Source organism: Piliocolobus tephrosceles, chromosome 7 (assembly GCF_002776525.5).
Source record: "Piliocolobus tephrosceles isolate RC106 chromosome 7, ASM277652v3, whole genome shotgun sequence".
In the NCBI taxonomy this organism is placed as follows: Eukaryota; Metazoa; Chordata; class Mammalia; order Primates; family Cercopithecidae; genus Piliocolobus; species Piliocolobus tephrosceles.
The window spans coordinates 26,612,451-26,626,423 of record NC_045440.1 but is presented as its reverse complement, the minus strand read 5'-3'; the positions used below and the strand labels follow the sequence as shown (position 1 = coordinate 26,626,423).

At 50.1% G+C, this 13,973-nt stretch overlaps 1 protein-coding gene across 7 annotated transcripts in view; it reads left to right on the top strand.

Moving 5' to 3' along the window:
• ZNF395 (zinc finger protein 395) overlaps nucleotides 1-12,226 on the top strand; it is a 41,023-nt gene extending 28,797 nt beyond the window's left edge. For 4 of the 7 annotated variants that reach the window (XM_023216814.1, XM_023216812.2, XM_023216811.1 and 1 more), the window contains 7 exons: nucleotides 1,071-1,180; nucleotides 4,438-4,673; nucleotides 5,159-5,259; nucleotides 6,023-6,332; nucleotides 7,654-7,746; nucleotides 8,606-8,709; nucleotides 9,004-9,304. In XM_023216814.1, the coding sequence (XP_023072582.1) occupies nucleotides 1,071-1,180; nucleotides 4,438-4,673; nucleotides 5,159-5,259; nucleotides 6,023-6,332; nucleotides 7,654-7,746; nucleotides 8,606-8,709; nucleotides 9,004-9,115 (1,066 nt within the window). In that variant the 3' untranslated portion in view covers nucleotides 9,116-9,304. Of the gene's footprint in view, nucleotides 1-1,070; nucleotides 1,181-4,437; nucleotides 4,674-5,158; nucleotides 5,260-6,022; nucleotides 6,333-7,653; nucleotides 7,747-8,605; nucleotides 8,802-9,003 lie in introns of all 7 variants that reach the window. The other 3 variants (XR_002732534.1, XM_023216809.2, XM_023216810.2) reach the window with 3 other exon arrangements.
• Nucleotides 12,227-13,973: the final 1,747 nt, after the last annotated feature.

The following is a 13,973-nucleotide window of genomic DNA, read 5'->3' as shown; positions in this document are numbered from 1 at the left end:
ACTCTGTGTTTGTCTATGAATGCTACAAAACACAGTAGACCCAGTATTTCGAAACCAGATCAGAGCAGCAATGTTTGCGATGGTGTATTCAGCGAAATGCAGGGAAAGAATTTATTTTTCTGTTATATGGAAATGAAAATTCAAAGATCATACAAAAACAGATGCTAATTTGTTTAATGTATTAATAGTCTTTAATGTTTAATGTATTAATAGTCTTGGTTTAGCTGCTTCAAACCCAAGTCATATTTTAGTGGACCTGAATTATAAGGAATAAATTAAGACAGCCCTTTGAAACAGACCACTTAGAAGTTTATTTCAGACTAACTTTTCCTAATACTTTAACGTTAACTTCTACACAGCTCGAATTTTACTTCCAAATAGTGTAGTGATATATGGATTTTTAAAAAATTATGTGTAACATTTTATAGAACTCTGCTGTAGAAAGCATGGACATTTGCGTTGGGAGATTTATTTTAGTGCTTCTGGTTTATTTGCACATTGGCTTGGGTAGTAGGTTCTGTTGACATTCAGAAGCTGTCAGAATGCCTTACCATTTTTCTTGGGGGAGGGGTGGGAGAAGGTGGTTAGTATATAATTGTTCCCTGTTCAATTTAAATGTGGGGCAAGGAAAGGAGGTAATTGTTGTGCTTTTGAATTCCAGTGGGTGTCTTTTGTCCCCGTGTTCATTTCATTTTGAGTCTATCCTCTTTCCCCTAAATAAAATTCTCCTTTTTAAGCTGCAGAGTTTGGCAGCAAAGTCACGGGAGAATGGGGCTGTCTCAGGGCGTCACAGTGGGATGAGACCCAGTGGCTTACCCCGGGGCTGCCTAATATTATAAGCATCGCTCAGAATGGGGACTGCTCAGGGAGAAGGGGAGACCTTCATGTTTCACTTAGTTTATATGATCTGAGCACACTCTGGCTGATTGGAGTTGGGGGGACTTGGAAGGGTCAGTCCAGAAGTATAAGATGATCACGTGAAGCCAGCCAGAAGCGGTGTCTCATTTTGCAAGGACCATGGGCCCGCTGTGCCAGGAAGTAACCTTTTCCACTCATGCATGTGAATCCAGGAAGTCGGACGCAGTGGAAATGGATGAGATGATGGCGGCCATGGTGCTGACGTCCCTGTCCTGCAGCCCTGTTGTGCAGAGTCCTCCCGGGACCGAGGCCAACTTCTCTGGTGAGCAAGCGGGGCCCAGCTGAGTTCTGGGCATGACAGAGGCCCACGACAGACATCCTCTGTGTAGAGCAGCTAGTTGCCTATGTCACCGGCCTGGCAACAGAATTTTCAGGGACTCCTCCCAGTGGCTTCTCCAACTGGCTGCATGCCATGGAGTTAGATGCATCCGTTATTTTTCCTCAGTTTCCTCACCTGGGGAGGAGTTTCCTGGTGCATTGTGAAGATGGTTGAGCATGGGACTGAGCCACAGTGGCCCGCAGAGTAAGTTCTTCCATGGGAGTGGCTGAGCCCAGCACTTTGGTGGGGCCTGAATGAGGCCAGTAGAGGAATATTTAGTTCACAAAGTGGAAATATGCTAAATGGTCTCCTAGTGGAGAAAATTCATGCCCTTGTTCCACATGCCTACTTCAGTCTCATAAATTAGTGTGAGCCTACGGGACAAGGACCCGGAATAAATGAGCTAAATTCTAAAGTAAGTCTAATTGCTTAATATAAAAAACCAGAGGTTCGACTTCAAGGCAAATTTATTAAAACAAAATGTATGTAGTTGCAACCCCAAAATACTTTATCAATAATATGAGGGAAAAAAGCGTTGCTGGGTATTTGTCAGTAGTTTGGCAAGACTGGTAGTGAACCTGAAGTTTTTTGGGAAATTCATGGCGGGGCTGGCCTCCCTTACTCCCAGGGAAGAACTTTTTCATTGGTGGACACCTAACTGAATTGCAAGCTACTTATAAGCTTACAGGAAAATATGGAGTTAGCTCTGAGTACGTAGCAGGAGGAAAGTGGCCTTCATAAGTATCCCTCATAAGGAATCTCCCTAAATAGAAATTCAACATAAGGGAGAGAGAAAACTTACTTTTGTGACTCAAAGTTGGCTGCCAAAGGAAGTCATTGTACTATGAGGACACCTAGCTGTGAAGCCTAGTATTGCATGCCTGCTCTATTAGCACAGCCAAATAGGGAAGAGGAAACAAGTTAATTTCTAAGTTCTCAGGAGAGTTTAGGAGATCTGGATGGTTGGGTCAACAGTGGAAGGATCAGGAAAGTGTCCTAAAGGGAAAGAAAAGAAAATTATTGACTCCAGTTCCCATCAGGAGGGTATGTATAATACATGCATACACAAGTGCACATCAGCGTAGAAGCATCTCACTGATAGGCCATCATCCTGATAATTTTAAGTCCCTTTGTAAAAAAAAAAAAAACAAATTTATTGTCTATTAAATATTTTTTTGGTGACAGTATAATTTTTATCTTGTAGCTGAAGTCAGTGGAAATATAAGGCTTCGTTGGCCTAATTATCTTGAAGTATTCTGCAAAGTGTGGTCTATCCAATGACCAAAACCTTGACTAAGAGAGTCATGGATACTATTTGCACAAACGCCACCTAGTCCCTTTGGTTTCTGTGTGGTTAGGATGGCATGTGTGTTTGTATGTCTGTGTGTAGAAAACAGGATTATAAATATTTCTTATAAGTTCACTCGTAAGGTCTCAGTGCCATGCATTTGTAGAGCAGCACTTTATTTTCATGCTATAAAATGTGTATTTATTGCCTGTGTCCTAGAAAAACTTATGATCAAAGATGGAGTCACTTATACCTTAACTTATAACTTATAGATTACTTTTTGCTTTATGTTTTGCTTCCTTTGTGTGCCAGTCAAAATCTGCCATACAGATTTCATGCGTTTGAGCCATTGTGAGTGGTTCCTGTAGGGAAGGACTGCCGCATTTGTAGGATGTGTCTGCCGCTTGACCTGCCCTTTGTCCCAGAGTACTGAGCATCCTAGATGTAGCCATGTAGTATTCTGCTCTCTGCCCTTCTCTCCCTGATTGTTTTCCTATCAGTGGATGTGTGTGGGTCTTTCACCTGTTGGCCTGTTTAATGATTCTTGTGGACTGCCCTGAATGTGTACCCTTTTTAAAGCACACATGTAGGTAGATGTAGTAATCTCTTGGTTCCCAGGAAGGGACAGTGATAGCTGTGAGACATGACAGTGGTATCTGGGGAGGGAAGAGTTCTTTCTCCATCTCGTTCTTTTTGGGTAGGCTGCTTCTAGGATGTGAGATGTAAGGAGAGTCTGGACTGGAAACAAGGGAAGATGGGAGCCTGTGCCAGGTAGATCCCTGATGAGCACTGAAGGAGTCTGGACTATGAGCAGGAGGAGAGAAAGGCAGCAGGATTTTATCCTGACTGCAAGGGATGTGCTAGTAGACCTTGGAACGCAGAGTTAGGGGGCTCTGTGGAACGCCCCTGTTGGGAGTTGGGGCTTTTGAGGACAGGTAGCTTTTTTCCCTCTCTCTTATTTCTTCCACATATCAGAATTTCAGATTCTCCTATATTGTAAACTCACCTGGATTTTTGGCCAAGGAGTGAGAGAGTCTGGGTTGGGCCTGCGCCGCCTGCAGATACGCTGTTTAAAAACGGAAGATTCCCCATGTCTGCTGATGCCTATCCTCCTGCTCGGAGGCATTCAGGAGCCCGGCAGCTGCTTCAGGCCCCCATGTCAGGCACGAAAGCCCCCTGCCACCTTGCAATGATCAGAATTGCTCGCAGAGCTTGTCTTTCCTCCTCCAAACGTGTTACTTCCTGATTAAAGCATGTTCCACCTGGGCCGAAGCTGGCCCTGGGAAATGTTGCGCACCCTACTGAGAGTTGCAGAGGCTGAGTGGTTTGTTCCACCCCTAGGTTTCTGTGGACTGGTCTGAGTTTAGATGATTGAAAAAGCATTTTTCAGGAAAGCTGATCAAGAAGACCTTTAAGCTGGCCTCAGCTGTAGGAAAATGCTCCGGGTGGTACCCAACACTCTGGGTGTGCCTGTTCTCAACCAAGCCTGGAGGCTGCAGAGGCTTTGCCCCTCGGCCTCCCCATCCCCCCTTTATTTAATGTATAAAGTGAGAAACAGGCAGCACTTTGGGAGGCTGAGGCCAGAGGATCGCTTGAGGACAGGAGTTTGAGACTGGCCTGGGCAACATAGCAAGACCCCATATATAAAAAATTTTTTGTTCAAAGAGAGAAATAAATTTCAGTTAGGTTCTCTTTGTATGAATCGTATACAAAGTGAACTTGCAGTGTGTATCTGTTGGTCAGTGGTGACCAGGTGGCTATGGTAGGAAATGTCTGCGAGGGCAGAGCGTTTTTACCAAGAGAAATTGCTGCCGTGAATGAACCCCTCTCCACGTTTGCCGAAGCTCAGAAGGGAGAGTTCGCCCAGGGACAAGCCCGTGAGCGTCCTCTCATCTTCTCTTCGTCTGGCCAGCTTCCCGTGCGGCCTGTGACCCATGGAAGGAGAGCGGTGACGTCTCGGACAGCGGCAGCAGCACTACCAGCGGTCACTGGAGTGGGAGCAGTGGTGTCTCCACCCCCTCGCCCCCCCACCCCCAGGCCAGCCCCAAGTATTTGGGGGATGCTTTTGGTTCTCCCCAAACTGATCATGGCTTTGAGACCGATCCTGACCCTTTCCTGTTGGATGAACCAGCTCCACGAAAAAGAAAGGTATGTGATTACGGTGTGAGTGGGAGCCCAGGCTGGAGTGGATGATGTCTGTGTGGGGACAGCCAGCCATGGAGGGAGGGGACCCTGCAGGCCTTACATAGTCTTGGGTTTGCTCCCATTTCGGTTTTCTATTGCTGCTTCTGTTATCTGGTAATACTGCCAGGATTCTCCTCCTCCTGTTTAAAGCCTCTTCCCTTTTAGTCTCCACCCTAATCCCTGCCTTCTTTCCTGTGCTCCTGCAGAGGTCTGCGTGGGAGAGGCTTCCAGTGGGGTCTTAGCCATAGCACTGAGCACCGGTCTTGGCCACTAGGACCATCTCTTAGGTTGGGGCTTTCTAGCCCCTGGTTGTAAGAGAGAACCCCTTTCCTGGAGGTTTTTGTTGGGTCAGGCCGGGGACAGCAGCCACTTTGCGTCCCCACTGGGTAAGGATGAGCGAGGGATAAGGAGAAAGACATATCCACTCACCCCTTCTTCCTTTCCTCTAGAACTCTGTGAAGGTGATGTACAAGTGCCTGTGGCCAAACTGTGGCAAAGTGCTGCGCTCCATTGTGGGCATCAAACGACACATCAAAGCCCTCCACCTGGGGTAGGTGCGAGCCCAGGGCCTCTAGCCTAGGGTCGCATGCAGGTGTCCCTCCACCCTGCCGAGTCCCCGTGACCGGCAGCCCACAGTGCTTTCGGGAACGCGGCTTGCTGGAAACAACCCCTGGTGTCTCTTCCTGGCCGCCTGAGAAAGACATCCTGGTGAACATTGTTGCTGTTGATGGGAAGGGAGTTCTGTCCATCTTGGGGATGTGTCTTCTTGCCTCACTGCAGGAAGCAAGATGTTTTAGTTCTGGGTAGAAATGGGGTCGTTTGGTTCAGTTGTTGGTGAGACCCCGTTTCCAAGATGTTTAGTGACCGAGCACTGCACCACCGACTCCTCCTTGGGAGTGGGTCTCTGCTAGCCCCACCCTGGTGCCTGGGTCGTGTTCTGTGCAGAGCGACTTTGCAGGCTGCTAGTGGTAGGAGCTGACTCACAGCCCTGGGGAGAAAGCGTGACTGCAGGCAGGTGGGGCCAGAGAGGGCTCTTGGTCGTGCTCAGCGTGGGATGCTTCCTGTCAGAGGAGAGGTTGGCACATGTTCCGAGAGAGGATGAGCCTTAGGTGCCAGGAAAAATAATTCCCATTGATGTGCAGCACATAATCCTGGTGACACCCGTCAGGAGCCAGGCTCCTAGGTGTTCTCTTGGGCTCCGTCCCTGGCTTGCTGGGTGGCCTCAAGCAATCACTTCCCTCCCCGCCGCGGTCCCCGCTAGGTTTGAAGGGGGCAGCGCACCCCTGATTATGCCGCATCTCCCTCTCACACAGGGACACGGTGGACTCTGATCAGTTCAAGCGGGAGGAGGATTTCTACTACACAGAGATGCAGATGAAGGAGGTATCTGCCACCGCTGCTGCTGCTGCCGTGGGCACCCTGGTCCCTGGGACTCCCACCACCGAGCCAACTCCCACCCCCAGCATGACCGGCATGCCTCTGTCCGCTCTTCCACCACCTCTGCACAAAGCCCAGTCCTCCGGCCCAGAACATCCTGGCCCGGAGTCCTCCCTGCCCTCAGGGGCTCTCAGCAAGTCAGCTCCTGGGTCCTTCTGGCACATTCAGGCTGATCATGCATACCAGGTATGGGGCGGGGCTCGCTGGAGGCTCAGGCTCTTGCTGACTCATCGCGGGCCAGCTTGATCACAGGCTACCGACCACCCTGATGGAAGGCTGAGCCCTTTGGCCAAATTGCTAATCTCTTCTACAAAGAAACGAAACCGAATTCACTGCTTAATAAATGTGGGAATCCCTGGAGTTATCTACATCGGCAGCTGTCATGAGTGGTTACTAGAAATCTAGCTGAATCCCTAAGTAACTGGGTGATGGATTTGGGCGGGGACATTGTCACACCTCTGCTTCTAAGAGAGGATGGAGTCGTGTAGTTGGGCTTCCTACGGTAATGTCTAGGTCCTGGAATTGTGTTCCACGGAGAAACAGTCCAGCACGCATGTTTCGAATGCCTAACTATGGGCCAAGAATTGGACTAAGATTTTTGGGTAGAAGAGGACTTAGTTCCTGCCCTTGTGGAGGGCATGGTTCGGATCGAGAGAGGAATTAAGATGTAACTATGGTTAATTATAATAACTAGTGAAAGTACTGATTACTAGAGGCATGAGAAGGTGTTGCAGGTACCAGAGGGACCAACCTTACGCCCGTGTGGATGAGAAACTTACCACAGAGGGTGACGTTTAGGACGGTCTTCCCTGCGTGTAGTAGGTACTCAAGGAACACGCAGCTTGCTGTGTGCTGATATTTCTTAAAATTCTTTTGTGCCGATTTTACCAGTCCCTGGGCCAGTTTGCAAATTCGTTATTAAAAGGTATCGCTTTCAATGAGAAAGCCTTTACAGAACGAGCCAGCCCTCCTCCTTGTTAGAATGAGTGGCCGCTTAGTGATTTCGTGTTTGACCCGCTTGCAGCGCTGGCTGACCTACGGGGCCCAGACGTGTGGCTGGTGTTTTCACAAATAGCCGTGAACCTGTGAGCACACTGCCACTCTCAAGCAGTTGCTGGGGGATCCCATATCTTATCCCAGCCATGCCCCCAAGACACACAAGGCTTGGGGCCTCTTTTGGCACCTGCCATGGCATGTTCTTGGTAGGTGATCCAGTTGAGAAGTTAAATCTTCTGCAGTGATTAAGTCATGAGGCTGGCACGTAGACCAGCTCTGAGGGAAGGGTTCCAAGATGAGATCGGAGCCTCGCAATAAGGAGACTACTTCAGAGCATTGGATGATACTCCAGTGTTGTCCTCGGGAAAGCCGAGTGTGTCCCAGCTCTTGCTGGTCATTGCACTTATGCAGAGATGCACCTTCTGCTGCCGTCGTGAGGCTGTGGGAATTGTGGGCAGACTCTGAACACTTCCTGAGCTAGAATCCAGGCTGACACCCTCATCTTCTGCAGGCTCTGCCGTCCTTCCAGATCCCTGTCTCACCACACATCTACACCAGTGTCAGCTGGGCTGCCGCCCCCTCCACTGCCTGCTCCCTCTCTCCGGTGAGTGTGCTGGTAGCATGGCTGGGGCCTGTTATGGCCGAGGGCTCTCCCACATATCCCAGGGCTGGAGGCCATCCCTTGGGCACAGGACACCTGGCCACAGGTTGATGTGGCCATCTTGCCGCCATCCCCCAAACGTGTTGAAGGTCTCTTTGTGCCGCCCCCTCCCTGGCACTCCCCATCTGGCCACAGCCCCTCGCGGAGGTGGAAGGGGGCACTTGCAGAGGATGTCCAGAGCAAAGACGTTTCTTGTCAAGAAAATCACCAGGCGAGGCTGGGGTCAGTGCTCCATCAGCCCCTAGTGCCCAAGGGATTTTAATCCCTAGTGCCAAGGGATTTAGGATTTTAATGCTGAGAGGAGAGGAAGGGGGAGAATGTGGAGGCTGTGTGGGCTGGGTCAGAAGTCTGAAGGCCACTGGGGACAAGGGCCATAGGTGGACCCCAAACTCAAGTCAGCGGGAAGTCATTTGGAACTCTACCTAGCAGGCGCTGGTCTTGAGTTATCTCCTGCAGGGCGATGTCACATTGTAAATCAGATTGCCAGTGATGCCACTGAGACAGCGCGAGGCTTCCAGGCATGGCGGCTCTGTCCAAGTCCCCTGCAGGGAGAGCCTCCGAGGGGGCCAGGTCCAGTGGCCCCCTGTCCTTGTCCTCGGCTGGGTCCTGAGTGTGGCATGAAGGCCTGCTCCTTCCTCACTCTCGTGCCGAGAGTTCCCCTCGGCTGGAGTGTTCACCCTGGGAAGGCGCAAGGCCTCCTGCACCAGAAGGAGCTGGGGATGGGTGGCTGCCTGTCTTTTACGATGGCTCCCTCACCTTTACTGACTGTCCCTCCGCTCATGGCCCCTCTCCCCACACCCAGGTCCGGAGCCGGTCGCTAAGCTTCAGCGAGCCCCAGCAGCCAGCACCTGTGATGAAATCTCACCTGATCGTCACTTCCCCACCCCGGGCCCAGAGTGGTGCCAGGTGAGATGGCCGCTGTCATCCCCTGCCTTCCGGTTTCTGTGCCCTGTCTCCAGTGGTGTGGACGCCGACCCCGCCCAGATGAAGTCACCAGGGTTAGTCCCCAGAGAGGAGCTCAGATGGTGGACACACCAGATGGGATGACTATTTGGTCCTCAGAGCCTATGGCCCCTGGTCCTGGTGGCTTTTGCTGGGAGCTGCCCCTTTGGCCTCTGCTTGTTCTCCTAGTCTCACTTGGCCGCTCTCCCGGGCCCACCGCCTATGTGGGACTCGATTTGCATTCCTCTCTTTCTACAGGAAAGCCCGAGGGGAGGCTAAGAAGTGCCGCAAGGTGTATGGCATCGAGCACCGGGACCAGTGGTGCACAGCTTGCCGGTGGAAGAAGGCCTGCCAGCGCTTCCTGGACTGAGCCTTGCTGCAGGTTCTACTCTGCTCCTGGCCCTGCCAGCAGCTGCTGAAAAGAGGCCGATGTGTCACCAGTCCTCAGCAGAAACCGAAAGAGAAAGAACGGAAACATGGAGTTCAGGCTCTGTTGGCTAAGGTGTAACACTTAAAGTAATTTTCTCCCATTGTGGGAACATTTTATTTTTTAAAAAAAGAAACAAAAATACTTTTCCCCCTAAAATAGGAGAGAGCCAACACTGACCAAGGGTATTCAGCAGTGAACCAGTGACCAAAGAATTAATGACCCTCCGTTTCCCACATCCCCACTCTTTAGGGGATTAGCTTGTGTGTATCAAAAGAAGGAACAGCTCGTTCTGCTTCCTGCTGAGTCGGTGACTTCTTTGCTTTCTCAACTCTTCCAGAAAGGACTGTAAGCAAGATGAATTTACTTTTCTTAAAAAAAAAAAAAATGAGTTTCTGGCTGATGGGTGACTCAGAGCGCAGCACTGCCTGGCTGGGGGAAGAGGGGTTTGCCCTTCTCGGAGGGTACCTCCTGTTCCCTGTCTGAGCACCCTGCATGGAAGTCAAAGGAGAGCCCTTTCTTGGTGACAACAATGTAAATCTGGGTTCCCTCAGACATTGGGTTGCGCCGCAACAAATATTAAATGGCTTCTTAAAGCCCAGAGAAAGAGATTTTTTAAAAGACTGTTGCCAAAAAGCTGAGCCAAAAGGCTGATCAGAATTCACTTTTTGGAATGTGGCAGTTAAACACTACCTTGACCATTCTCTTTCCTTGAGGAACTCCTGGAGGGTTTGAGCGTCTGGAAACTCTCTGCTCTGACCTGAGAAAGCGCCCTCCTGACGCCTCCTCCTTCTGGTTATGGAAAGGACGCCTCAGAAATGTTTTGTTTTCTTTTATGATGTATTCAGAAGCCTTTGCTGATTGAAGTTTCCTTTTATTTGGGTGGCCGGGAGAGACCCAGGGAGGTTCTTGGAGGTTCCTTTCTGTCTCCTGGCCCCACCAGGGATTTCCCCATTTCTGTTTGCTGCCTGAAAGCAGGATGAGGAAGGCCAAGGAGAGTCCTTGCACCCGTGAGCATCAGGATGAGGAAATGACAGAAGGAAGATGTGGGTTTGGGTTAGTGGCTGCTGGCGTTTCAGCCCTTGGTGTTTCTGGAGCCTCTGCGGATCTAGGAGAGCCTGGGCTGCGTGCAGGTCGATAAGCAGAGCTGTTCTTGTGGAGAAGGAGGGAGGTCTAGGGAGTTTAGCACCATGCCAACCAGCCGTGCGTGAAGACAGAGTGAGCCACGCCCGGACGGCAGGGCATGTTTCTGTTTTGGCATCTCACTTTCCTCCTAGCATGACTTATGTGGGGATTCCTCAGGGCCTGCTGGAATGTGACCGCCCGCTGCCCAGCTGCCTTGGGTACAAGTCCTGACTCTATGTCCCAGCTGTCAGGGGCTCAGGGAATCCTATCCAGCCACCTGTCCTGGGATGGAGTGTCAGCACCCACCCCTTGGTCATCATCGAGGCCGTCCTCCCAGTCCTGGGTGAAGGTACCTGGGCAACCAGGGCTCCCTTGGCCCCTTCACGCAGGAAATAGACATGTGCTTTTTAATGCAGGACACTTTGAGTGTTATAAAATCTGTAGATCTGGCAGTAGGGGCATGATTTTGGGAAGGGTGTAGTGCCCTAGGTTGGTGGCAGAAAGGACAGACACTTATGCACAGGTGTCTTTGGTGATGGGGTATATTTTTATAACTTCGTAAAAAGAATGTATATGGAATTCTGTCTCTTGGTAAAGCTCAAAGCCAGGGTAGCCTGAGGTGGTGCAGGGCTCTCCTTCCTGTCCCTTCGACCTCCTTGAGAATTAAAAGCTGGCAGCTGCCGATGGTGTTTCCCGACCCATGTTTCCTGACCCATGATGATGTTTCACTTCCCACGACGATCCCCAGCTTCAGATCCTCATGGGGAGGGGAGGGCGTGTTCTTACGCGTGGGCTCAGGAGGGCCTTCCCTTCCCCTCTCTGTCAGAGTTTTCACTGCCATCTCGTCTTGAGAAAGCTGTTTGAATTCCCCCCGCCCTCTGTTTCAACCGTGTAGATATAACTGGATATACGGATTTTTCTCTTTGTGTGGCAGGCTTCTTATGCCATTGGTATACAGGGCAGGAAAGCAAGGAGGAATAAAGGGAGGAGCAGTTATGGAAACCACGGTGGTTTTGCTTTGTTCTTGTTACTTGTTTTTGGTGCCGCCTTCCCTGCCTGTGCTCATGCCCCTTCTCCTCCTTGGCGCTGGCGGCCTCCTTGCCTCCCTTTCACCCACGCTGCCATCCTGTGGCTGTCGTGTTGGTTCTTCACACGTGCTCTGTTCTCGGGGTTGCTCCATTCATGTCTTCTTGGAGGGTGAGGGTGGCTTGGGAACTGACCCAGTGATCACACCTACTTTCTGCATCTATGTATCTCCCTCCTTCCCAGCCCACCCGGGCAGCAGACTCTGATGGAAGGAAGATGCCGCAGGTGGGCTTTTAGAAACTAACGGGACTGATTTCCAAAGCAGTTATGTTGGGAAACTGTTTATTCCAGTGATGTGACGTTTTTCAGAATATTTCTTGGAATCACCTTCAGAGTCTGGGGCTGTGTGTTGAGCAACCTTAAGGATGCTGGATGCTCATTTAGTGCCCAGGGAGTCCAGCGAATGACATCTGTGGCCAAGCGAGGTCTCAGGTGCAAAGCAAAAGGACCATTTAAAGTAAAATAGCTTGGATTCAATCGTGTGACTTTTAAATTGGCTCAGAAAGCAATTGTGTGATTTCAGAGAGTGTTTTGAGCTGTGGCCACATTGTTGTTGTGAGTCTATAGCTTGACTCCTTGGAGAACAATATTCATTTGGATGTGGAAACTCTGATTTGCTGGGAGAAATCTGTCCTGTTTCTGGTCATCCCAGGTTCTGACTTTTACCAGGGGCAAAAAAAAAAAAAAAAAAAGAGAGAGATAAATCCCATCTGTGAATTTGTCTTATTGGCGCCTTTTCCCTCAGCTGTCTTCCAAGTATTATTTTTACTGTTAATAAATTTTTTAAAAAATGTGAAATGTAATGTTTTTACAGCAACAATATGAAATATATTTTATAAGGAATAAAATGGTACCTTGTCTGATTTAATGTGTGCCTGTCCATTGCCCCTTCCCCTGCAACAAGTAAGATTATCACTGTCCTTGTCCTTGGTGTTACACAAATGGTAGCATATCACACTGTAGCAAAGCATGACGTTGATTCGCTTATACTAACAGTAGGTAACACTTCCCGGTGACTAGGCCAAGTGTGTACATGGATTCCCTATTATAAATAACCCTATGAGAGAGTGCTGTTATTGTTCCCATTTTGCAGATGGGAAGAGTGAGGCAGAGGTTCAGTAACTTGCCCAGGGTTATAAACTGGGAAATAATGGCACTCCAGGCAGTATTTTCTGCTGCTTTTCTTGACTGCATTCCTGAGTCCTTTGAGGAGCAAGCAAGTGACATGGGAGAAAATACGTCACACGCTACCTCTCGAATGGCTTCTGAACATGGTCTGCTCTGTACAGACATCAGTTCAAGGTGCTGCGATGGCCCAAGTGGCTGGCAGAGCTGGTCTAGGTGGGAAGGCTGTTGGAAGCAGAAGGTATCATTCCACCCAGGGGCTGGTTTGTGCAATTTTAGTTTTGCTGAACTTTAAGAACCACTTGGTGAAGCAATGATAGATTCCAAGACCAAGCCAAATAAACCAGGCTTGCTTGAAGAAGTTGTGAAAATGTGTTTAAACGTTCAAGGTATATTTAAAATAAGAGTTCAAGGTGGTGGGGGGCTAGGTGGGAGACCCAGCAGGATCCTTTCCGCACGGAGTCATCCTTCTGGTGGGGAGAAGCAGGAGCTATAGGAAGAGGCTCTGGGGAATAGGGAAGGCAAAGAGGCAGTGAGGAGCTTTGGGGATTGTGAAGTGTGTCTTGGGGCGGGTTGCAGGGACCCTTCCTTCACATTGCTGGCCAGTGGGGTATCCCACTCAGGCACTTCGTTATGGCCTGAGTCAGCCACGCCCAGCAGCCCACAAAGCAGTTTCTTTTTCCCTCCTTTTTTTATATCTTGGAAGTGCAGTCAGGGGCTTCCTTCTCCCCTTCTCTGTGTCCTTGTTCCAGCTCATCCCTCTGAGAACACCTCGAACAGAATTACCTATTTTACTGCTTTTGTCAAGACCCCCACCAAGTTAGCTACCTGCCTTTTCCATGTGCCTTTGCAGCTGCATCAGTGGGTCGACCCCCCAATTTTCCAGCTTCTGGATGGATTTGGCTGACAGACACCAGGCTGGAGTTTGAAAGCGGGGAGCAGAGGGAAGTGGGGGTATTGAATCCTGTCTCCCACAGTGTGTGAGTAAATGGCTGTATTTCTCTGCTGAAAGCTATGGAGAGCTAGAGTCCTTGTGGGTCCAGGAACTCCCTTACCCCTACCAGGGCTCTCCGGCTCCCAACAGAGCGCCTTTCCATCCCTTGCTGATCTTCTATACCTGCCCACTCATGTAGATGGTTAACTCTCCCTGACAGACTCGGTTTGGGTTGCCTTGTGCTTCTCGGCTGGACTCTGACAGTGACACACCCTAACGTGTGAAGCTGGAGATAAAAGTGGCATCAGCAGGTTTTTCTCTGCCCTGCTCCTTGCTGTGTGTCCCAGTCCACTGGACCCAAACCAGCAGGATCTGTACCACCTGGAGCTTGGTAAAAAGGCAGATTTCTACCATCTGAAACTGGGGGTGGCGCCAGCAGTCTGCTTCTCTGCGGTGCTGATGCACGCAGGGGTTTGGAGAGCCTCTGCCCTCTCTCTGGCCCGTCCATTCACACAGCCATGTGCATTCATT